The 25,676-nt window shown below is 39.5% G+C and overlaps 2 protein-coding genes across 5 annotated transcripts in view; one reads left to right on the top strand and one right to left on the bottom strand.

Moving 5' to 3' along the window:
• Nucleotides 1-25,676, bottom strand: part of LOC142340350 (uncharacterized) — a 139,896-nt gene that overhangs the window by 96,638 nt on the left and 17,582 nt on the right. The window contains exons 2-3 of the mRNA XM_075390953.1: nucleotides 9,243-9,403; nucleotides 8,748-8,832 (exon numbers count right to left, since the gene is read on the bottom strand). Of these exons, the coding sequence (XP_075247068.1) occupies nucleotides 8,748-8,832; nucleotides 9,243-9,368 (211 nt within the window). The 5' untranslated portion in view covers nucleotides 9,369-9,403. The remainder of the gene's footprint in view (nucleotides 1-8,747; nucleotides 8,833-9,242; nucleotides 9,404-25,676) is intronic.
• Nucleotides 11,970-25,676, top strand: part of LOC142348788 (serine/threonine-protein phosphatase 2A 56 kDa regulatory subunit epsilon isoform-like) — a 31,481-nt gene continuing 17,774 nt past the window's right edge. Inside the window, exons 1-2 of one of the 4 annotated variants that reach the window (XM_075400305.1) lie at nucleotides 11,970-12,222; nucleotides 13,045-13,255. In XM_075400305.1, coding sequence (XP_075256420.1) covers nucleotides 13,112-13,255 — 144 coding nt within the window. In that variant the 5' untranslated portion in view covers nucleotides 11,970-12,222; nucleotides 13,045-13,111. Of the gene's footprint in view, nucleotides 12,230-13,024; nucleotides 13,256-25,676 lie in introns of all 4 variants that reach the window. The other 3 variants (XM_075400290.1, XM_075400298.1, XM_075400315.1) reach the window with 3 other exon arrangements.

Below are 25,676 nucleotides of genomic sequence, written 5' to 3'. Positions count from 1 at the left end.
CTGAATCATGAGAGGCGTCAAGGCATTCAGTATGTTGATTCGAAATGTATAAAGGGCCGATCGGTATGTTTTGATGTTAGCAAGTATTGCTTGAAAAATATTGCTAAGTACAAGACTATGTTGATTGATTTGTTCTCTTACGTATAAGTATTGGATGCAGTTTCTCATGTGGTGCACGTTTTGTCGTAACGCCTTGAATTGTCCTTCAGCAAGTTCCCAGTTCCTGTTTTGTGTCTCTATAATTTCGTTCTGGGCTTCTTTGATGGCTTTCAGTTCACCTGATACAAAATAGAATTTTTCATTGTTTTGGATTGTTATTTGTTCAACATGATCGGTTAGGTATTGAAGATAAGCCATTGCTTGTCTGATGTTTTTCTGGTTTCTAGCCACTCTTTTGTCGCATCCTCCAAACACTGATTTGATGAAGCATAGTAATTTGTCGCCTGTTCCTATTCCAATTCCAAGCACTGCGGCTGCTGCTGCTGCGGCAGCCGCACCGCGGGGTTGTCTTTGCAGTGTTGTAGAAGTTTGACTGTTTGCTCTTAGTAGTGTGTTCATTTCCAATTTGAGGTTTACAATGTCGTGTTGGGCCTGTTGGTTTTCTATCATTGTTTGTTGCGCTATCCAGTGGAGGCCTGCTGTCGAGTCAGTCATATTTGTGAAGTTCAATGCGCATCCATAATTTTCTGAAGTCCACATTTTGTCTATCTCTTTTGTCAGGTTGATCAGTTTGTCTTCCACTGTTTTGTTATATATTGGGTAGGGGACCAGGATTTCAGTTTTGACAAATTTTTCTGTCAATAGAATTTTCTGATGAAGGTTGAATAATACTCCATCTTTTGTTGCCACCGATGGTTGGTTCGTTTTTATCAGGGGTAAAAGCTGTAGTAAAAATAATACGGTATTGAGCATTTTGGCTAAATAGGCTTGTTTGTGAAATTCAATTAGAGTCTTTGTGCGACTGATTTTCAGGTACAGAGTTGTGGAAAATGATTTGAGCTGTATCTTTTTTCCTTTTAAATTAGGATTTTTTTTGGAGTGTTTTCATTGGTTGGTGACGTATCTAATGTGTATGTATAATAGAGAATTGGTGCTCAATTCCTATTGGCTGTCATCTTCGAAGCCAAAAGTTTGGTGAAGGTTTCCGTTGATCTCCCGACGGTGAAGTGTTAGCGGAACAATTCTTCGTCTGTTTTGAAGCGTTGGGCCAAGGTCCGCTAGTTCTCTGTTGGATACTCTTTGAGGAAGTGGTGAAGATGTGCTTGGGTTATCGTGTTGAGAAATAGCACTATTGCTCTCGTTATTTTCAATTTGTGAAATGTTGCCTCCTATAAGGGAGTGCTCATTGTTCTCGTCGGATATCGGTTGTTGGACATCATCGCTTGAGGTTGTATTGTTGTAAATATCGTTGATCGAGTTGGTCCGGTATAAGGTTTCGCCTGTAGTGTCTAATATTGGGGGCGTGTAGACGGGGCTATTAACGTCACCAAATAGATCGCCAAGATTTTCAGATGAATCGAACGTGAAGTCATTGAGACTCTGGTTTCGCGACTGTGCGCTTGTCGCTTGTGAGTCTGCAATGCTCTCATCGTGATCAGTTTCTGTTGTATCAATTGTCAGGTTTGGGTCTGGGATGTGGTCAAGTGGGAAGTAAGTTATGACTTTTACCTGTTCTTCCTTTGCTTTTTCTGATGGTTGCAAGAGGTTATATAGCGAGTTTTCTCGGGCCAATGCCAGATTATCATTTCTGCGAAGGTTGTATCGTCGATTTGAGCCAAAACGACTGTCGGACGGTAAGAAGTTTGAGTTGTTTGAGAAGACGTAGTCTCCTGTATCAATTGATTCTGGTGTTTCTTGCGTGTTTGCGCTTGGAACTGAGCCTTCCACGAAGAATGCATCTTGGTCAAACGTCGGTTCGTGTGTCATATCACGAAATTGTATTGGCGGGTCTTCAGAAGAAAAATTAGCTGTTTGGATGTTTGAGTTGAAAGAAACTGACTGGGCATCTGGTGTTGTTATGGGTAGCTGCATGTTGTCTTCGTTAATGTGGTGCCTGACTTGGTTGTCGAACAGCTGTGGTTCTCTCTCTTGTTCTGGTATGGTGGGATCTGCTTCAAAGTTTTCGGGGTATACATGTTCGAGGTCTTCTACTTGATATTGAGGTTTCACAGGTCGAAGTCTCATTCGATGGATACATTGCGTGTAATTTGTGTTGGTTTTGCGTACAATGTAGTTTGCATTCGTTTTTCTACTCTGTATAATGGTATCCACCTGCTTTGCTGTTTATTCATCACTGCTACCTGTGTTGTGCTTTTTGGGTCAAGGATCAGGCAGTATGATTTGGGTTTTAGTGGTGTGGCGTTGGCTTTTCTGTCATAGTACTTTTTATATTTCAGAAAAGACGAGATAAGGTTGTCTTTTACGCTGGAGAAAAGCTCCGTAGTTTTGTCTTGTAGCTCTTTAATGCAGTCGTATTTTGGGTGAGACTCCCATAATTTTGTATTCTGAAATCTGAGGTCCAAAGGATTTATCGGTGTTCTGCCGTGAAAGACGTCAGATGGAGTGCACCCAAGAGCTGGTGCAAATGTTGTGTTGTGTATGAATACGGCAATGTCAACGTATCTATGCCAGTCCGAGGAAGTTTGGTTTTCATTAATTCTCAAGATTTGTTTGAGCGGTGCGTGGTTTCTTTCAAGTAAGCCAATGGTTTGCGCATGTTTCAGTGTGCAATGTTTGAGCTCTACCTCCAATAGGTTTGCTAGTTCGCTCATTAGTTCGGATGTAAACGCAGTACCAAGGTCACATATGATTCTTGAGGGAATGTAGGAGTGTCTCAGAAAAATTGAGACAAGGGCTCGTGCTACGATGTCTGCGTCGCCTTTCATAAGAGGTGTGGCGAAAAGGTACTTCGAGAACACGTCAATACCTGAGAGAATGTACGTGTAGGGAGAAGGGTGCATCTTTCCCACCAGATCTATTAGTAAAAGGTCTGCTGGAAAGTTTTGTAGAGACGAAAGTGGTTGTAATGGAGGTTTCAATGCAGATGTTGGTGCTGGTTTTGTTTGCAAGCATGTGAGACAGTTTCTGATATATTCTGTTAGGCGTTCAGTGAAGTTCGGGAAGTAAAATCGTTTTCTGAATTCTGCTATTGTCAGTGAGACTCCTTTGTGCCCACTCCAAACACTGTTATGAATTCTGTAGAGTACTTCCTTCTGTAAGTGCGACGGGACGCAATATTGTTTAATAAATTGGTTTCCAGTGTGGTTATAGAACTTGCGATGAAGGACGCCTTCTGTTATCGATAGTCTTGGGAATTGCTTGAGATACTTTTTTAGGTCACTGGATAGATATTGTCCTGTAGTCGGTGAACCTCTCTCAAACCAGAGCAGTACCCGTTTGATATCTTTGTCTTGTTGTTGTTCGGCACGCAGGTCTAAAGGTCCGTGCCCGTGAGTGACGAATTCATCCAATGGGTTTTGTTCATGCATGGCGTTTATTTGTTGCGTTGCAGGTGCAAGAATTTGCAGTTGAACGTCAGCTCGAACACTCATAGGATCTTCTCCGCTGGTTTGTTTTCTCTCAAGTAAGTATGTTTTCATAATTTTGGGGGTATCGTCATTTTCTGAGCTGTTCAGATAACTGATTGAATTGTCAGGTGTATCTGCTGCTGTGTTGATTTCGATTTCGTGCATCGGTATGCGTGAGTTGATGCGTAGCTCGAGCTTTTCTTTCGGGTTTATGTGTATTCTCGACAGATAGTCCGCTGCTAAATTGGCTTTTCCGGGTATGTGTCCCAGTATGATGTCGAAGCTGAGCACATGATCGAGAGCATTCCAAAGTGTTGGCGGTATGATTTTTGTTTGAAAGAACCGGGTTACTGATCTGTTGTCTGTCAAAATGAGAATTGGTTTTTTACATCCCCATATAATATTTGCAAAGGTGTCTAGGGCAAAGTGAACTGCGAGGAATTCTTTCGCATATACCGAAAGTTTGAGTTGGTTTGGGTGGAAAATTCTAGATCCAAAACTGACGGGTGCATAAATTTTCAGTTCCTGATTATCATCATTTGTTGTGTAGTCTTCTATCATTAGTACGTATCCGGCTGCGTAAAAGGATGCATCGGCCATTATTACATATTGCTGGTCAACTTTGGGTAATCTGAGTGAAAGGTCACAGGCTGTTCTTAGATCATTTGTGAGCTTTTGCAGCATAACTTGGTGTTCTTCTTCTATCACGAAATTGGTGTCTTTCTTAAGTAAACGATAGAACGGTAAAAGTTTTTCAGCAAATTCAGGGATAAAGGCTTTGTAAAATGGAAAAAATCCGATCATTCGTTTGACTTGTTTTGGGTTTCGCGGCATTCTGAATGTTTTCAGAAAAGTTGTAATCTTCTGTGTAATTGGTGTGAGACCCTCAGAGGTTATCGTATTACCAAGGAATTGTATTTCTCTGAGTCCAAATGCGCATTTGTCTGTTGCGAGTTTCATTCCTGATTCTCGGATGCATGTAAAGACTGCTCGAAGTTTTTGCAACATGTCATTTGTGTCATGTGCTCCGATGCCAATGTCGTCGACGTACTGAAAGCATTTATCCGCTGTTATCACGGGGTTCAGGTTTTGACGCATGAATGAGCTAAAGGCGCTGACACTTCTGCTTAGTCCTTGGGCTAGTCTTTGAAAAGCATATGTTCTCGATGCGAAGTTGAAGGCCAGTAACTGTACTGATTGTTCATCTGCCATTGGTACAGAGAAGTAGCCGTGGCTGCCATCCATCTTGCAAAAGAGTTTCTTGCCGGCTAAGTGGGTGCCTGCATCTGCTAGTGTAGCTATCGGGAAGTTGTTATTGTTGTAGTCGTTTCTAATGAGATGGTTTATTTTTCTTAGATCTACTAATATTCTGAGCTTCCCGTTTGGCTTCCGTTTTGCAAATATTGGAGATGAGTAGCGGCTGAAGGGGAGCGTTGTTATGACTCCGTAGTACTGGAAAAGGGCTAGTTCAACCAGCAAATCGTCTTTGAGATGGATTGAAATTCTTTGAGTTTTTGAGTATACAGGTCTGTTTGTGTCTGGTGTCAATTTGACTGAGAATTTGTGAGTGTAGCCAATGTCAAGGCGGTGCCTTGTGAATATGTCATTGAATTCGACTAGAAGCTGTTCTGTTCTTTCTTTATCTTTGTCAGAGAGTACGCTGTCGCTCCATTTGAATGCGTTAAGAAAAGTTTTCCTGTCTTCGTTTCTCGAGAGTGGTTGAATTGCTTCAAGATTTTTAAATTTAACAAGTTCGTCATATATGCGTTTTTCAACTTCACTCATCTTGGATGTGTCGGGATTGGTTTCTGGGGTCGGAAACCAGAATCCGTTTTCGTGTTTTATTGTTATATGATTTATTTCGCCTTTTGCTGTTCTCTCTATAGATTTTTCTATTTGCTTTATTGTTTTCTTTGAGTCGCTTGATGGGAAAAGTTTTGGTTCAAGTGGTATCAGGTAGCGTGCTTGCTCTGGTGTGATGATTTCGAATGTTGCTACTGGAGAGTCTTGTCTAATGTGAAGTGGAACTTCTGTTGTATTGATTGCAAGTAGGGTGGTTGTTTTGTTTTTTGTAAGTTTGTCAAGCGTGCTTGTTAGACCAAGGCCCATTTTTTCAAATTTGACAGTAGGCTCTACGAGTCCAATTTGTTCTTGTGCATCAGTTTCCTCCGATGGGATTAGTTCCAGGGATTTTTGTTCCCCAGGTGAGAGCGTATAGGTTGTTTTGGTTTTGAGCATGATTTTTTTTCGGCTGTTGAGACGTTTTTGTTTGTTGTTACCTTTTCTGTGCATTAGATTTAGCTGAAAAGTAAATTCTGGTGTTTGGAGCAGTCTGTTGTGGGCATCAATAATAATCTCATTTATCAAAGAAGGGAAAGCCAAGAAGGATAGCGGAAAGTGTTTCAAACACCATGAACTGTTCCTCAAATTGTAAGTGGCCAATTTTGAATGTCAGTTGGACTGTAAATAAAATAGGTGATTGGTGTAGGAAAGCTGTGGAAACGTTTATTTCAGGAGGATTTGTTTTTTCTGGTTTTTGGTAGAGGTTTCTGCTTATTTTATCAAAATGTTTCTTTGACATGGCGCTACTGAATGCGCCAGTGTCTGCTACTGCTTTCATTATTAATGTTTCGAACTGTAGAGGTATTATAAATACATTTTCGCTATAGTTTGTCATGCTATCTGGTATATGTTGTAGAAAAACATGCAAGTTATTTAGTTTTTTGATTGCTGATTGAATGGCATATTTCCATCGCGGTATGCTGGTTGAAGTTCTGGACAATCTCGGGCAGTGTGCTCATTGCTAGCACATGTTCTGCAAAATGTCCTCATTGGTGTAGGAGATCTTACGGTACGTCCATTACTTCGGTCGTTTTGTTGGAAGTTTGTTCCTCTCGAATAATTTCCTCGACCTCTCTGAAAGCTTCCACGGTTACGTCCTCTGCTGTTGTAGTTGTTACTGTATCCTCGGCCATTTTGGTTTCCATTGTACTGGTATGTTTGTCTGTTGTAGTTGTAGCCTCTGTAGTTATTTCCTCTTCTGTAGCTAGGGTACTGAGTACTCTACACGCGTTGATGCGGTGGCTGTGCTACTTGCATTGATGCTATGCCTGCCGCCATTATGCTTTCTATGGCTTGGGCCACAGCAGGGTTTCCCGATGCGTTTAGTGTATTGAATGCCGTGGTGTATTGTGGTTCGGGGTTTATCTGATCAATTCTGACTCGTCGTTTGATGATAGCGCATAGTTCGTTTACAGTGATGTTGTCATTCTCTTTCAGCAACACTTTCTTGTACTTGAAGGGCATGCCTTGAATGAATTGTTCTCTTATTCGTCTTGTTCTTTCGTCAGTGCGGTCTATGTGAGCTGCAGGATCGTCCACAATTGCGAGGTTGGCGAGGCGTTGCAGATCTGTGAGGAAGTCATCTGGTTGTTCTTTCACTGGATCAAACTTTCTCGATTGCAGATCGAGCTCAAAGTTTCTTCTTTGGTCTGCTCCTGCATATCGGTTGCGTAGTTGTTCAAGAGAATCGTCTAGATCGTTTCTTGTGTTTTCGGCGAGTCGAAGGTAATAGTTGAGTGCATTACCGGCTAAGTGTAGGTGAAGATATCTTGCACGTTGGTGGTTCGCTTCAGGAATTCTAGATACAGCAATGCTTGCTCTCAGTAGTCCTTCAAATTCAGGCCAGTTTTCGTTTGGTAATCCTGAGAACCATTTCAGATGTACGTGAGGCGGACTTGGATCTGCCATTTTCTTTTAGTCAGTTTGTTGTCTAAGTGTTTCTGTGGAAAGAGCAATTTGTGCGCTTCTCCAATTTAGCTGTGTCACAGAGTTTGCAGTTTAGGCTATTTGGTTGGTCTTTTTTGTTCTTCGCTGCAAGTTTTTTACTTTTCTGTCGATTGTTTTTTCGTTGAAGAATACGAACGGGTTTCTAGGATGATAGCCTTCCAATAGTGTCATAGAAGGACTGTTGTGGCTTGCGTTGTATTTTTTTCTTTGCTAGCAAAACAAAGAGGTTGATGCTCAAATAATTTTGAATGGGTAAAGTTGGTTTGTGCTTGTGGTTTGGTTAATTTCTCGAATTCGGTAGTTTTGAAAGAAATTGTAAAGTTCTGAGTTTTTTGTATTACGGATCCGTTTGATGTCGGTTTGATTGTCTTCTTGTGCGATAAAATAAAGGCTGATTCCAGTGTTTGTTTTTCTAATGATTCGAAGATTGTAAGTTGTTCCGTTAATGGCTATTTCCATGAGTTGCAAATTTTTCTTTCTTTTTAACAGAAGTAAGCGTTCAACATCTCTGTCGCCATATGATAACTCTCTTCTTATTGTTTGCTTCTTCCTTTTTTATCTTTTTAGAAGCAGCTATGTAGGTGCTAGTGCCAAGTACTATATTGTATGAAGACAGAGTTATTGTTGCAATATCCTTTCTAATAAAGGCTTTTTATTGCAAGTTTTTGCTAAGTGCTATTCGAAGCGCGGGTTCGGTAAAAACGCTCTTTTTCTGCTACAAGTTTTTCAATTCAAGTAATATGGAAAGCAACTGAACTGTACTGAGCACAATCGTCTGTCTGAATTTCAAGATAATAAAATGCGTGCTGTATGAATTTATAAAAGTCTTTTTCAACCAATCAAAATTTAGCATCGTCATAGTTACTCTTTCCTCTTTCCATGAGCAACATTTGTGCTCATTAAATCGTGAGAACAGACTGAGTGCCGTATTCAAATTACTAAACTTATTGATATAAGCTTATACTGCCAGTTGCAAAAAAAATTTGCACATGGAGGCAGAGATAAGAAAGATCAGTAGCAGTTGGTAGACTGTTTAAAAGCGGTTGTGGAAAAAACCCACTTCATTTTAGATTGAAAAAAACCCACTTTACTCTTAAAGAGCTGCGCATTTAGCGCGTTTGGCCATGCCTCAGCGGCCCGTGGGACTTAATATGAAACTATCAAAAGCGTCAAATTATCACGACCGAAATTCAATTTTAAAATGGGGGTTTATTTCGTGGGGTCTATTTCCTAGACCCTTTAAAAGCTACGGGCGTTTTCAATAGCAGCCCCACGAAATAATAGAACCCCCCTTATGGTATATATGCTCACTAACTCAATAATGGGAAAGACCTTAAACCCCTATCACAGCTTTCGTTTTTGAGCAATTAACTTAAAAATCAAAAATAACGAAAGTCACCCATCCTTAAAAAATATAATGAAGTACATTACCTTTGTCTTCCTCCTGCTCAGAGTGGACAGAGTCCGAAGCAGCACAACTTCGAGCAATTGTGTACTTCAAGAACGGAGCCACCAACTGAAGAAAAAAAGTAAATTAAAAGAAAGCCCACCTCGTCCCTAAAAAAGTCGCCAGTCAACTCTAAGGAGCGGCCAGTGAACTCATATAAACATATACATGAATCTACGCATCGAAAATCAACAAATCAATCGCTATTGCAGTATATCGAAAACAAAACTGCAGAGGGAAGAAAAGTTGATTTTCAATGCATAAAATTCCATTCTTATGATTGCAAAAAGTCAGCTCCTGACTGCCATCGAAACTTCAGTAACCAATTAAATCGATTTTCGGTAATAAGTATATTATATCAAGATACAGCGAGAAACTTTTTGACAGCACTTGAAAAATTCAAGAAAAATGAAATACCAAAAACTTTTTGTTTTTCTGCTCACCTAGCTAGGACTCTAAAAAAAACAGTTCAATAAAACCTTTCTGAAGAGGTGTCCGATATCATCCATATAAATGCAGATGAGTCTCCACCAACACTGAACTCGTCTGACCTCCAGGAACTCACTGCAGTCACTCAGGTCACTAGGGTTGAGCAGAGGACACATCAACAAGGTCACCTTCTCGTTGAACGCAAGATCACCTGCAGTGCGACTTAGAATACAAAAGGCCAGATCCAGCCAATCTTGTTAGCCCTCATAGCAAGTATCAATTTCCTTTTCAAGGCTTGAAATGATACAAAATGGTATGATGAAATATCACAATAGCTGATTTCCAAAGGTTGCAACCATCTCTCGATCACAAGGGATTTCAAAACAAATTATCGGCGGTTCACTAGTTGTTTAAAACTAGGATGGCCCCAAGAAACAACATGGTAAACCCGCGCTTTTTTCTGGTGAGCATGATTAAATTTAAGCGATCAGAGAATATTTATCAACCAGCAACATGCGTATGCTGTTGTTCTTTTTGTAGCAGCCAGAGAGAGCTGCGTTTAGAGGCAATCTCGGCCAGTTCGATTGCGAATTCTCAATGGACCCCATATACACATTTTGACTTCTCTTTGCCCGCATCGCAGCGCAAAAAAAATAGTATTAAACAATCTCTTAAATTATTTTTCACACACTACAGTTGTAAATTTTATCATGCGCTAGAGCCAGCACAACGGTAAGCATAATAAGGAGAACCAAAAACCAGCGAATTAAAAAATTTCAGAGCAGGAGGTATAGGGAGAGGCAATCGACTAAGATAGCCCATTAAAAATTACAAAAAATCCTGACAGCAGAAAGTCAATCGAAAGTCTCAAAAGGAAAGCGGAAAAAAATCATCGAGAAAAATGGAAAAAGACACAGCAAGTTTTCATCATTCCAGCTCAAGCTCCCGATTTTATAGTAAAACATCACATATACTATAAACATGAGTTCAGACACAAAACATTGGGTTCCTAAAAACAAAATCAGAGTAAAAAAATATCTACTCTGAGTCAACTGGTTAAAAACAACCAGAGAAGATAACTGAAAAAGAAATATAACTTTGAGAAGAAATGCATGCTCGGTCTCGGAAATTCGGAAAAAACGTTTTAAAACCACGCAAATTGTTTGCAAAGTTAAAATGGATCAGATCTGCAACTGAAGTCTTCATCAAAAACAAACAAACAGGCAGTTGATGATGATGTAGTCTTGTTTTTTGAGTAAAGTTTACTGCATGAAAAATAATATGTTCAGCTTAAACCCCATCAGCAAGGTTGGCTTTACATGCGATTCAAACATCCATGCAAAGAATAAAATGGAAACGAATTGTGTCAAGAAAAAGTCAATGGAATGCCCAATAAAAGAAATTGGAATGACCAATAAGAGAAGATTGAATTTTAATTGAGGAGCCAAATTTAAAAAAAACAATCAATTGAAAGAAAATCGCAACTAATTGAAACACCCCTATATGATGACAAAAAGGAGAGGCACAATCAACCATCTAATTGTCAAATTCGACCTCTCCATTTCAGTATAATACTTCGCTTCCGAGTCTTACAACACTGTTTTAGAAGGAAAAAGACCTGCGAAGAATTTTTAAAAAGAAAAACCACGCCAAGCTGAAAACCCACAACTAAACAAAAGTCGAACGTGAAATGAACAAAAAAGACATTAGAAATTTGCAGAGTGGAAACGGATATTTTGATGCTGATGATTAAAGGAACACAGAAGCGAGAATAACAAAAAGCACGAAACTGAAGGGCATGGTAAAAATTTGGCCCAGACTTTCTTGAAATCTCTACTTAAATCGCTTAAAAATGTAGAAAACAATCGTTGAGATGTTCAAGTTTACATTTTTAAAATGTTTGTCTTATAAAAACAGCTTTCACTGCATGATATCCTAACGATTCTAGAAAGCCTAATAAATTTACCTATATACGTTTGATCCAAAACTCCTTTAAGTGTCTGAAACATTCGAATTTCAAGGTTTTTTCCAATATAACCCCTTCAAAATTATAGCCCCAAATGTGGGGGAGGGAGGTGTAAAATAGGAAAGTTTTCGGATCTTTTACGTTTGTGCCTCTCGCAGTACTTCATGCTGCACCCCAGTTACCGACCCAATAAATCAATATGCAAAAATATGGCACAAGCGCTAAGAATATGCACCCACTAAGCTTTTTTGGACGGCACGAACTAATTTTTCTTATGATCATGTTTCAGCGGCTTCCTTATAAAATCACTTAAAAATTTTTGAATGTTTTCCGTTTGTGCCCCCCTCCCCCGTACGTTATGCTCCCCCCAGTTACAGAGCACGTGTCATTACATGTTAACTCATTATGTAAAAAAATATGGCACGTGCTTCTGGGGGGTGCAAGTAATATGCACCCACTAAGCTGGGGAGGGGGGCACAAACGGAAAAGATCCGTCTTTTTTAATGCAAATTTTTCGCTTAACCGTTTTTGGCTCTTTTCTTCTAGAACTTTCTTTGACTTCTCAAATGACTTTCACGCCTTCGTTCTTCGTTTTTGAGTGATCTTTATTGCTCTCACTCTGAAGTAAGCTTGTTGCTAATATAAAATCGATTGCAACATAGCAAAAAAGAATATGCACCCAGTAAACTGGGGGGGGGGGGGGTGCAAAAACGGAAAAGATCCAAATTTTCATTCAAAACTGACTTTGAGCAAGTCAAAATTTTGTACAAGTGTTGTAGCAGTACATTTTTAAAGCGCCGTTTCAGACTTGTTCATCATTTTGACACGTGCCAAATTGACCAAGACTAACGACGGTACCAAATTTAATTGAATGATGCAAATATGAATCATTCAGCGCTTAGAGATTTTGATGACAAGATTTTAGAGTACATCCATAACAGTATCGACCTGAACAGGCAGAGAAGATCGCACGAACGAAACTAAATTTTCAGTACTTCAGTAACAAATTTATTTATTATTGCTAGTGACGAATTATTATCGCCAGCCCGATAAACGAACAAATTGGAAAAAGCATCACTCACTGATTTCGACAGATTCTCTCATTTGAAGGTTTCACATAAAACACTCAAGCTCTTTACCATTAGCCTTTCCCCGCCTTCAACCTATACCTAAACCTAAAGACTCCCATTTAATGTAATAACAGCGTAGTAAAGCCGGGTCTTTGCCATCATAGCCCCTCCTGGAATTATTTACCATGATTGGGGTGGGGGGGGGGGGGGGCTATATGTTATACGATCACTATACGAGGGGGGCTATAATGGGAAAGACCAGTAAAGCCTTAATTTGTGTGTGTTTGTGTGTGTGTGTGTGTGTGGGGGGGGGGGGGGGAGGCTACAGTGGGGTATAATTGGGAAAACGCAGGAATCAGGAATCATTTTCCAATTAAAAGGGTTTTCATCTGAGTAACGAGCTTACCATTTTTCTTGCCTGGTCAAAAGGCTACATTTATCAATAATGTTAACCTTGGCTTCCATTAGCGGCATAAGCTAACTGCACCGGTAGACTGCACGTAAGACGGGTCTTTCCCATTACAGCCCCCCCCCCCCCCCCAATGAAATTATAGCCCCCATTATGATATAATTAAAATGATTGGGGAGCTATAGATTATCTGACCACTACGTTGGGGGTTGGGGTATAATGGGAAAGACTCCTAAAGACAACAAAGAGCCGAAAGGTCTTTTATGCAAGTTTTTTCGTAAGTATATAGAAGTATATAGTAGGTATATAGAGAACTATGTTTCGGTCGCTATAACTAGCATCAGCGTGATTAACACAAGGTATGGTATATTCAGTAAATGATGTCAGCTGAAGCTTGAAATTAACAGAATACAAATCAACAAACGAAAGATAACCAAGACAAATTTAGCAACCACGAAGCGTGAACACATAAGTATGAGGCGGTCGGGGGCAGGCAAGAAGGAGCAGGCGGACATAGATGGCTTGAACAGAAGAAGCAAAAAAGTGAAAAAGCAATCGAGCAGTTCATACAACAGGGAAAAGAAGGAGGATTTAGTACCATTGAAACCACTCGTACAGGTTGTTTTTTTTCGGTTATTCTCATTACCCCCGCTACCCTAAATTATAGCTCCCTATTATGGTATAATTTTGTTAATAGGAGGGGTTAGGGTCGGTGGGTTATAAGTACAATATACAAGTTCATATGAAAAGTTAAATCTTTGTGCCTCTCCGTTTTGTGCCTCACCCCCCCCCCCCCCCCCCAGCTTAGTAGCTGGGGGGGGGGGGGGGGGGCAAGGCACAAACGGAAAAGATCCGAAAAGTTTGGTCCTTAAATTACTGGTAGAAATAACTTCTGAAACCTTGAGCTTGTTTATCTATCGGAACACGTTCATGTTATTACATCGTTTCTCTAATTATTTCTCTGTTTTTTGTTTTTTTTTGTTTTTCCCCCGATTTTTATTGTTAGCTTGTTCCGCTTTCTCAAGAAATTTCCGGGATCTCTTCCTTTTGCGCCCCCAGTACATTATGCTGCCCCAATTACATAGCACGTGGCATTACACGGTAAACCATTGTAAGATTATTGCCCGTGCTTCTGGGGGTGCATATAATATGCGCCCACTAAGAAGGGGGGAGGTAAGGGGCACAAACGGAGAAGATCCAGTTTCTGATTACTGATCGGTCACTCCATTTAGATTGACAATTATAATTTGGAAAAAAACAGTACAATTCGGCAAATTTGTCTCATCTCTTATTTTCCGAAATTTATTTTAAAGGAGTTTTTTCGGATACTTGACTGGTTTCTTTGTAATGTTTCATCAAATCAGAAAAGTTGCAAAAAAATTGAGAAGAGAAGTTTTTTAATGAAGAGTTTTGCAGTTAAAATTATATCTATTAGCAGACCCCTTGAGCTTTCAATTTGTTTATACAAATATGGCAAACCTGAGTACCCCAATGTTCCCGCCAATTTTATGGAGTGATGAAGCGGGCAAGGATTGGAAGAAAAGTGCACTGAAATTGAAATAAGACACGACTAAAGATTTAAAAAGTACAATTATTGCTTTTAACGGTAAAAGATGTCTCACTAAGTACATTGACCTGATAGCACTCGCCACCTTTGTCAACATTTTGTCTAGCTCAGCGTCAAAATTCAAAAAATTTTTAATCATTAGGCACAGATAACGACAACTGACCTTCGGTTTTAAGATATTACCATTATTATAAAAAATGCTTAATGTGATGCGCATCTTTTCCATGAACTGTTCTTTGGGGGACTCCATGGTTAGTTGTCACCCAATTTCCCAATTTGAATAAATAGCTCCATTTTTAACGCATTGTTTTCTATTAGATAGAAAAGATTCTAGCATAGCTTTCGATTCCATGCCAAACCCGTACTCCGCTATTTTCTTGATAAAATGTCGTGAGAAAATGAGTTGAAAGCTTTAGCTAGATCTAAAAAATGCCAATTCATGTTTTATTTTGTTCTATAAGTTTGTTCATTGATTTAATTAAATAAAGACAATTATTTAATTAAATCGACCATTTGTTTTTCAGAAAAGTGAAATGATTTTTGGTTTATTATATTCTAGCGTTTGTTGGAGTAGCAGCCTTTCAAAACGTTTAGCCAGAGTTGATGCTACTGAAATTGGTCTGTAGTTCTTCGAGTCAAGCGGATCAACTTTTTATAGATTGGAGTTACATACACTTTTTAGGACATCTGGAAAAACATTGTTCGAAATACCATCGTGAATAGCAAACTCTAAGTGGATTCTAATAAATATTTTACAACATTTGAAAATCCATGAGGGTAGGAATCCAAAACCTGATGCTTTGTTCTGTGGTAGTTTGTCAATTACATTATATAGCTCGGATCTTTTCCGTTTGTGCCCCCCCCACCCCCGCCCAGCTTACTGGGTGCATATTATTTGCAACCCCCAGAGGCACGTGCAATATTTTTACATAATGATTTGCTATGTAATGACACGTGCTCTGTAACTGGGGGGAGCATAACGTACTGGGGGGCACAAACGGAAAAGATCCCATAGCTCTTACAAATAGCTCGTTACACATAGCTCGTTACAAATCTAAATGAAAAATATTTTTTGTAACTAAAATTATGTAGCTCAACAGTTTCTCTCATCCCTTCCCATATACCTAATCCTGAAAAACATAAGTTTAGTTGGCATATAAGTTTTACGATCCCATGCGCACTTGCTTTTTTACATAGGAACCTGCTATGTAACCTTACATAAATTGTAATTGGGAGGCATAGAAAACATTGGAACAATAGATAGGTAAAAATTAAGTTTTTCCAGAGACAAATATATGTTTTTGGGATTGTTTCTTATAGATATTTCTTACAGATATTGTTTCTTAGAGATATTGGTTGTATGGACAATATCTGTTAGAAAAATTTTAATACAGCATAAATCTCAGAACAGCCAATTTTTGCAAAATGTATCTTTCTGCCATATGTAAAACAGCACTAAGTGAATTTCAATAAGTTCACATTCGGTAATAATTTATTGGTATCAATCTAACAGTAATCTGGTAATCAGGTCCTTATCATATGCACTCGAAAGAATCGAAAACTCTGTTTCCAAGGAGTTCAACGAAAGCTCATGCTCTTCACGACATTCCGTTTAGTTGCTTGTATTTTTTTCCAATTTTATTGTTTTCTTCGTTTATGGAGGTATTAAAAGATAAAACAACCATCTCATCAGGAAACGACAAACTTTAACTACATGAAATTTGAAAAGAGGCTCAAGAACAATTAACCGTGGTACGCTTGTTCGGAGCCCCAAATCCTTTCACATTGTTTCGCAAACGTTTTTAGACTTTTTACCTTCGGTAAAACCTAGATCAACTTTCGCGGCTGCTCAAGAACCTCAGCGGAACCAAAAAATTACAGCATGGTTCTCGAGCTTTACGCCGGCCTGGTTATTCACACGGTTCGATTGACTAATAATCTTGTCGAAACAATTAGTCGCTCGGACGTGTTAAACGACTGTAAATTTAAATTTGTTGACTGAAGTTGAGAAAATCGTCAGTGATAAGCTGTGTTCAATCTCGTGCTGAAGTGTGTAAGGCTTCAGCCAGTTTTAGCTATAATGCTAACTTCTCGTTAAGTAAGCTCGACTAACTTAAACTCGCAAGATCTTAAGATCTAGCAAAACTTCGCAAAAAAGACTAAGGTTGTTAAAAAAATCAAATTTCAGTCTAATCTGGGACCCAAATGCGCTGTATAACAGTTTCTAATGGTTCTGAATACAAAATAGTTTCACTATTCAAACAATTGGGTTTAGTTAAATAATCAAATATTTATCATTTATAACATCATTGCTACTTGTTTCTGATTGGTTAATCAAGAAAGTGATTTAGGTCATTGTTTACATATTAAATGTCAAATTACTGCAATTTTTACTTCTATTGACATAAGCACAGATGGTTATTACGTAGCCCAAAATAACTCTAATATAAGGTTTTTGACCTTTAATGAACAGCTAAAATATCACAAACAAAACTTAGGAAACTAAGAAATAAATGACAAAATATCAAAAAACGCCAATTTTGCACCACATAAGTGCTAATAGCCACACTTGATGCAATAACTTCTCCTGGGTCCATGTGTAGCTGAGAGGTAATCTTAACCGTGTGCCATAACCTCGGGATGCTCAGATTTTCCCTTCCCAAAATCGGCGTGGGGTGTACAAAATTTTGGTCCCAACTTGTAAAAATGTTCAGTTTTGACCATGTTTGAGTTTCGAAAGATTCTAAGTTTTTCAGTTTCAAAGGCTATTTCTTGCTGTCTGATGGCTCTTGTTGCTGATTTGAAGTGGCGCCAACATCGCCGGCCCTGTTTTCGATCTCGGAAACACCTTCGTAGAATACTGGCGCTAACTTCACGACTGGCCGGTTCAGTTCTCAATGCGCCACTCTGACTCTCGCTGATGGCACCACATCGTCGTTACAAGTAAAGATCTCAATGATTTGTCACAGTTTGTACTCACAGCGTTTCAAAGAGTCATCTACTAGCCAAACTAACTTGCTTTCTTTCAGGTTTCGCACATCTTTTCTAGTCCATCTTTTCACGAGTCCATCTTTTCCAGATCATGTCGGCATATGCTGAAGCCGTTTTGAAAGATTTTCTCACATCATGGTAGCGTTCACTGGATGGCATGGTGCACTCGTTTTCTCTCGTCCTAACAAAAAATGATTAGGTGTGAGTGCCGTCAATTCTTCAGGATCGTCACTTACTGCTGTCAGGGGTCTCGCGTTGAGAATCTGCTCTACAAGACACATTGTTGTGCTCAGTACCTCGTCGGTAAGGCGTCGGTTGTCCAAAAACTGCAATCATGACTTTCCTGCTATTTTGAACCAGTCTTTCCCAGATTCGACCAAGGTGTGGGGCTCCAGTTGTATTGAATTTCCAAACAATCTTTTCCTGAGTAAGTCACCCTCAATCTTAGCTTTATCCCACTCGTTCATGAATGCTTTCAGCTCGTTGGCTGCTCCAACGAAATATGTTCCGTTGTCGCTGATGATGGTACTTGGGTAGCCACGTCTTGCACTGAATCTTTTCACTGCAGCTGGACATGACTCGGTGTCCAATGACTGTGCGACTTCGATGTGCACTGCTCTCGTTGCTAGACAAGTGCAGAGGAAGCACCGTCTTTTCAAGGCACGTCGTAGGAACTTCCCTTCGATGAGTTCAAACATCGGAATGGGTAAATGGGAACAAGTGTTCATCTAGTCGTTCTCGGGGTAGGTCTGCGATCGGTGGGTGGATTGGGTTGGCGTTCCTGTGTCTGCATTTGATACATCTCGATTTGATTGTTCTTAATGCGTTTCGCAATCCAACAATCCAGAACTCTTGTTGAAGAATGTTTCTCACATACTCTGTGCCTTCATGTAGGTTATCTCGATGTGCTTTCTCCAACAGAATTTCTACAAGTGGATGTTTCGCTGTTAACAAAATTGGGTGCTCCGCAATGTAATCAAGGTTTGAATGCTTCAGCGACCTTTCACTCTAATTGCTCTATCTTCCTTTATGAAAGGTGACAGTTTAGCGATGTTCAATGTTTTAAAGATTTTGCTGTTTGCTATCGACATTGAAACGTTCGGGAAGCTCTCGTTTTAAACAAATCGAAACATTACTTGCTCTGCTTGATAAAATTCACCGCATTTAAGGGGTCCCTTCTGCTTCGTCTTGAACCTCATGCAGAAGGCAATGAAGTTTCGAGTTCGGTTGAAGGTACTGTATCGTCTCAAGTCAAATTGATGGTCTAGTTAAGTGTCTGACGCTACAGTACTGATAGCTTGCTCGGAGTTAATTTCGTTCTCTAGACACAACGGCTCTGACCACCTTTGTTCATCTTTTTGCAATCATGCCGGCCCTTTTAGCCACACGACTCCCTGAGTCCTTCAAAGAACATTCTTCGAGTTCCGATGTCGGCAGGGTTTTTGACACCTTTGACGTGTCTCCATTTATCGTCACTTGTTATCCATTTCGTTAAATTGAATCCACCTTTGCAAAGGATGTCTGTGACTTTCTGGTAGATTTTGATTGCTTCATGAGGGGTTCCGACTGACTTCAGGAAGTCGTCCATGTAGAAGTTTCTCTGAACCGTTCTGACGAGATTTCCGTCGTTGACTGCATTATCTTTCGCCACTTGGTGCACAGCGTAGTTTGCGCAAGTCGGCGAGCTTCTCGCACCAAAAACGTGTCGTGTGTACTCGTAAACTTCCATTTTTAGATCAGGGACTTCTCGCCAAAGAAATCAGAGACATCGGCTGTCATCGCTTGGGGCAGCAATTAGAAGAAACATTGCTTCTATGTTGGCTGATAAAGCTATTTGGTGTTCTCGGAAGCGAAAAATAATTCCGACCAGACTCTGCAGCAGGTCTGCTCCAGATAGAAGTTTGTCATTAAGGGCTAAGCCTTGATACTTTGCTGCTAAATTTCAGACCCTTCTGACTTTTTCAGGTTTATGGGGGTTAATGACAAGATGATGTGGCAAATACCATTGCTTCTTTAGTTTGGTTCTTTAGTTTTTCTTTAGTTTGGTTCAGTTCGGATTGATCAACTTTCCGAACGTAACGGCGTTGACGTCCGTGTCAATGGTTTCTTGGTAGCGCTTTTTTTAGCGTTTCGTCTTTCTTCAGGCGTCCTTCTAGGGACTTGAGTTGACCCATTGCAGAGTAGAAGTTGTTTGTTAATTTCACTTCGTCCTCTCGCCACAGAAGTCCAACTTGGTATCTTTCACCGTTGAATCGCGTTGTTTGCTCCAACGTCTTGATTGACCGTTGTTCGTCTTTCGAATGTCCGGTGACATCACAGTTTGAGGCGTAAGACTCGATATCCCACCACTTACTCAACTCGTTTAATCGTTTATCATCTGCAATTGACGTTGCTGTTGTGGCAAGAGTTGCTGCCTGCTTCGCTGGTAGCGGACAACTTGAGGCCCAGCCAATTTTGGATTTCACTGCCCATGGTCAAGCTTTCTTTTTTGACTTCTTGATTTGGAAAGGGTGATGGATGTCGTAGCAATCTTGTCCAAGAATCACTTGAACCTCATTTAGATTGTGGTTCCGATTTGGAAAGTTTCTCAAGTGTGGGTAACGGTCTTTCAGCTCTTGGAGCTCCACAATCTGGTCAACCAACATCAGTTTCTTGTGCACATAAAATTGCACCGTTATCAATGGTCGAGACCTCTTATGCACTGAAACAGCTATCGGCACTATTGAAGTCTTGCCATCTTGTGAGCCACGGATCCCTGCTACCGATAAGGACGCTTTTCGGCCTTGAAGTTGAAGTTTAGACACCACTGACTTCTCTACAAATGAAATCGAGGACCCTGAATCACTCATTACTAGTACATTTAGGGTTAAGTCTCTGTTTGTCAGTTGGTTGGCACCACTGGGAGTCCTCTTTGAGTGATGTTAGTTGCTACTGCTGTTGTAGCATCTGAAACATTTTTTGTTGTCTCCTTCTTCGAGGGCTCGCTGTGCAGAAGTCGGTTGTGTCGCCTTCCACAGTTGGGTACACTACATGTCCTGCTTTTGCAGTCCTTCGACAGATGACCTGTTCTCAAACAAATGAGCCAGAGTCGGTACGTCTGGACATGCTCTCGTCGTTCATTTACTTTCATCGATTTAAACTTTTCACAAGTCCAAATGGGGTGTTGTCCGTCCTTGAAGGGACAAACGAAGTTCTTCGGTTTGGTTGAATCTTCAGCGTTTGAAGCAAAGGTACTCGTCTTCGGCTTATCGCAGCTTTGAAAGTTATTTCTGTCAAACGACGAGTTTGACTGTGCTAACAAGTTCTCATGAATTAGTGCTTTGGAGGCAAGCCATTCATTGAAAACAATCAGTTTGCCTCTCAGTAGTCGACGATCTTGCATATACTGCAACCACAGTTTTCTCAGTTGCGGCGAAAGTTTCCTCGTTGCTGAACTTAGCCCTCCTTCTGATTCTAGGTCGGATGTGTATCCAAGTTGAGTTAGGGTGCTTACCACATTCGCAAACACATTTGCAAAATTGACGATGATCGTAGAATCGTCGTGCCAAACTGGAGGTTGAGCATGTATTTTCTTGAATTGAGCGTTGAACAAGACATCTGATCTTCTCACAGAGTGTATTCCAAGCATGATAGTACGATTGTGAGCTGAATCCCAATCCTGATATTGCTGCTTATGCTTGACACCTGAGCCTGGTCTTCGGGTATTTCATCTTTTCCGTATCGCTGATACCACTCGCTGATCACTCTGGCCACTCCACAGGATCTCCTGAAAACTCAGTTAGCTTTAGCTTTGGCAAGCCACTGGCATCACCGCTCCTTACAGGTTGATAAATGATTTGGGGAGTAGTTTGATTCACTGTACTTCTGTTTCCACTCTCGGCAGATCTGTTTCGGGAGTTGTTAACAGGACTCTGACTGCTGTTTATGTTTTGTAGTGCTGACGTTCGTTGCTGCTGAAACATCGTCCTTGTCAACGGCGCTGTTGGGTCTGTTACTCTAATTGATTTATGGATTTCTGGTTTCCTGAGAAAGCTCGGTTCTGTCAGTTGCGTTGAGAAAAGTCCTTCACCCGGTTGGAACGGCGGGGTAGTTTTCGGGTGGTTGCTGAAACGTTTGTCGACTCTGTCCTGTGTGACAATCGTTGGAGGGTTGATAACAACGTTTGGAGATAGTGGCCGTTTAGGGAGAGACTGTTGAGCCACTGATTCTGCCCACCGGCTGTTCTTTCATGATTGCGTCTTGATCCATCACTTTCTATCTCATCTGCCACTGATCCAGATGCCCTTGAACTTCCTTTGGTCAGCTCAAGTTTCAGACGTCTTTTATCTTCGTCGGCTTCAGCTTTCTTTCTTTCGTTTTCAGGGGCTCGCTCATGCTGTCGCAAACGTAGTTCTTCTTGTTGCTGCAATTTGAGACGTAATTCCTGTTCTCATTGTTGATGTAAACGTAATTCTTGTTCTCGTTGTTACCGTTGCTGCTGTAAAAGTAATTCTCCTTGCCAACGATAAAGTTCTATTTGCTCACGCTCCTGCTCTAACTCCAATTGCCGCTCTCGCAGTCATTGCTGTTTATTTCTTAGCTCTTAGGTTTTCGAGCTCAATTCAGTCGATCTGTCGCCTTCTCGATGATTGCGAGTTGGCGATACTGGGCTCCTTCCGCTTCGGAGTGTAGCAGAATGTCTGCAAGAGACTTCGGCATTATCCTCGACGTTTTCCATTGCTCCATTTCCCGTATCAATTAGAATCTCGTTTGGGTTCTTGGTTTTGGGATGTTTGGTTTCCACAATCCTTGATGTGCCTGTACAGCTTGATCAGGTCTATATAGTCACTCCTAATATCGCTGAAATCCAAAAACTCTTGTGGGAACTTCTGGCCTTGTTATTCGAAACCATTCTGTGTACTTCTCATCTAGCTTTTCTACTAGCTCTTCCATTTGATTACATAAAGTATGTTTTTCGGAGTCGTTTTTTCTGCCTTCAATTTCTTTTCCAACTTTGACAGTTCATAATAAATTGGTTTAGGAGCTTCCGCTAAATTGTATGCTCGTAATGTGTCTTTCCGTCAGCCAACGAATTCAGTAGGGTAAATTTCAATGTCTCGGAGAAAGGGCACCTCTTCAACTACTCATCGCAGAACTACCCATCGCTCTTTTCTTCTAAGATACTCTTGGTGTCACTTTCGAAATTTTCAAAATACTTTGGTTTAGAGAGTAAACTCTGCTGTTTTCTGTTTTCCTCAAGTTGATCGTAAGTTTCGAAGAAACATTAACATGCTTTTTCTGCAGATACTGTTTTGTTCTGAGCCAAGTGACCTTTCACATCAGCGAAGTGTCCATCCAATGTTTTGAGCAGTTCAGCTTGCGCGATTTCTAGTTTCGTGAGTTGGCCTGACATCTTGTAGTCAGTCGCTTTCCAATGTCTGTCGGGGCTCATTCCAGTCATAGTAAAGATTTCGTTCTGGTCCACCAAATTGAATCGAAGATTCGTTGCTGTTCGTGTTGTCCGGGTCGGCGGACCAAAGGTTGCCGTTGCTCAAGAATCTCAGCGGAACCGAAATATCAAAGCCTGGTTCTTGAGCTTTACGCCAGCCTGGTTCTTCACACGGCTCGATTGACTAATAATCTTGTCGAAACAATTAGTCGCTCGGACGTGTTAAACGACTGTAAATTTAAATTTGTTGACTGAAGTTGAGAAAATCTTCAGTGATAAGCTGTGTTCTGGTGAAGAAGTGTGTAAGGCTTCAGCCAGTGTTAGCTATAATGCTAACTTCTCGTTAAGTAAGCTCGACTAACTTAAACTCGCAAGATCTTAAGATCCAGCAAAACTTCGCAAAAAAGACTAAGGTTGTTAAAAAAATCAAATTTTAGTCTAATCTGGTACGCAAATGCTCTGCATAACAGTTTCTAATGGTTCTGAATACAATATAGTTTCACTATTCAAACAATTCGGTTTAGTTAAATAATCAAATATTTATCATTTATAACATCATTGCTACTTGTTTCTGATTGGTTACTCAAGAAAGTGATTTAGGTCATTGTTTACATAGTAAATGTCAAATTACTGCAATTTTTACTTCTATTGACATAAGCACAGATGGTTATTACGTAGCCCAAAATAACTCAAATATAAGGTTTTTGACCTTTAAAGAACAGCTAAAATATCACAAAATAAAGAACTTAGGAAACTAAGAAATAAAAGACAAAATAAAAAAAAACGCCAATTTTGCACCACATAAGTGCTAATAGCCACATTTTTGAGTCTGATGCAAACACTTCTATTGGGTCCATGTGTAGCTGAGAGGTAACCCTATCCGTGTGCCATAACCTCGGGTTGCTCAGGTTTTCCCTTCAAAGAATGGGGGTTGCACAAAATTTCGGTCCCAAGTTTTTTTTTTCAATTTCAAAGCTATTTCTTGCTGTCTGATGGCTCTTGTTGCTGAAGTGGGCTGCAACATCAACCAATATTTTTTAGGTGAAGGAATCAAAGACTATTCAGAGGTCAAAACCTGCGCTACAAAATAGTTTAGTTTAAGTCTCAATTCAGTTAAGTTTTTCAGCATATAGATATGGTTGACAGTTTTATAATCAAACAAAGAGGCTCAGTATTGTGCGTTCTCAAATAATTTTCAGACCCGAGCTCATTTATATTTCTGACTTAATTGTCAACCAAATGAAGATCTTCAAAAATAGATGTTCGAGTTTAAAAAGATCGTCATACACACGAACTAATAAATGAAGTACATAACACCATGCCGCATTAGAGCCCCCACGAGATGTGCCATTAACAGAACTACTAGAAAAAAAAACAAACACAAAAAAAGCAAGAACAGAACAAAATTTACGGCGAAAACTCAATACCTAAACCTAAAAGCACCTAATAACAGAGTCGCAGTACAATGAGATAAAACCTTAGCCACACAATCTTTTTCCTAACTACAAAGCAGACGGCACTTGTCCTTGACGAGACTAAGTAACAAGTCGACAATAAGAAATATGAGATGAAGTTCAAAACTCCATCAACATGTTTTAAACCAAATAGTTTCAAAAGTCTTCAAAAAAATCAGCTTTCAAATAATATTTTCTTGATAAATTTGGTATAACGTACTTAAGAAACTAGAATAACCATTATTTGTTTAGACTAAACCATAGAAATGGACTAAAAAGAAGAAAATTGCAAAACAAATTTACGAAAACAAAGCGTTGAAGCTATTAAAATCTTAAGCTATAATCTGAATACTAAACATTCTTATTTCAATTATTACTTATACTAGTTTGACTAAAACTCAACTTGAAAATTAAATAAGTTCACTTGTGCCTCATTTGAAAATCATTGGGATTGTTATTAATGCGAAAGTGCTTAAAGAAGATAAAACGAAACACAAAATTTGACCACTCACAAAATTCTTTTGAGAACGCATATTGTCCAATAAACAGAGCATCAGTTGTGACATATTAATAGAGACATTAATGGTTACACTAGAAAAGAAAACCTCTCAATAGTGGCAATAGGTTACAAGTTGACTAAAAGAACAATAAATATGAAGAAAAACAAAAGCTTAAAATTTAAAATCTTTGGAAAAAAAATGTCATAAACTTTAGGACTATTAGCTATAAACTGACCGCATTGAATAAGTTTATCTAATTATCAATTGGCAGTTATTGAGACCTCTTAATATTCAGATCAGTTTTTACGACCACATGAGGTAAAGAACAGGCAAAAACTGAAAATCGAAGAAAAATTGAGAAAAAAGTGTCGAAACCATTAGAAAAAATTTTCATTGAAAACAATTTCTAAATTTTCATTTTGCTTCTCTAACAGAAATTGGATTCTTATTATAGTACCAAGGCGATTTCAAGAAAAAATAAATATCAACACATGAATTAAAACGAGTAAATTTTTTTTAAAAAATCATAGTATCAAAGCCATAAAATTGATGAATTTTCAACGAAAATCAATAAATATGCTAAACTAGAATTTGATTATAATATCTGTCAATCATAAGTTAACAAGAACTTATCAAAATAAAACTTATGACTATGAAAACGACAAATACAGCAAAGACCAAAAACTTAGTAGAAGTGCGAGAAGAAAGTTTTGAAGCCATTTAAACCATAAGCTTTTTCTCTGAAACCTTCCTCTGATCAAGTGAACGTCTTCTCAATGCAAGTGAGAGTTTCCAATACAGGACTATGTGATAAGATTTCAAAAGGAAGCAAAATTAAGAAATAAGATCCACAAAACTTTTTAAAAATTATGAATACTCGTTGCACCGAATTCATAAAACCAATAGTTAAAAGATAAAAGTGCTAACCAGCTTCATGTTTGGTTCAGTAGAAAGAATAGGGCTCCAGTCATCAGCTGGACTGTCGATCAGATCAGCTAAAATTCAAAAAAAAAACAAAAAATATTTAGCAGTCTTAACAGTCATTAGATTTCCACTCAGAGCTCGAAATAGGTTTATTTCTGCAGCCAATTGCTTCTTA

This window comes from Convolutriloba macropyga, chromosome 1 (genome assembly GCF_964194025.1).
Source record: "Convolutriloba macropyga chromosome 1, txConMacr16.3, whole genome shotgun sequence".
Classification (NCBI taxonomy): Eukaryota; Metazoa; Xenacoelomorpha; order Acoela; family Convolutidae; genus Convolutriloba; species Convolutriloba macropyga.
Note: the sequence above shows the minus strand (reverse complement) of the source record. Positions and strands in the feature narration are given on the sequence as shown.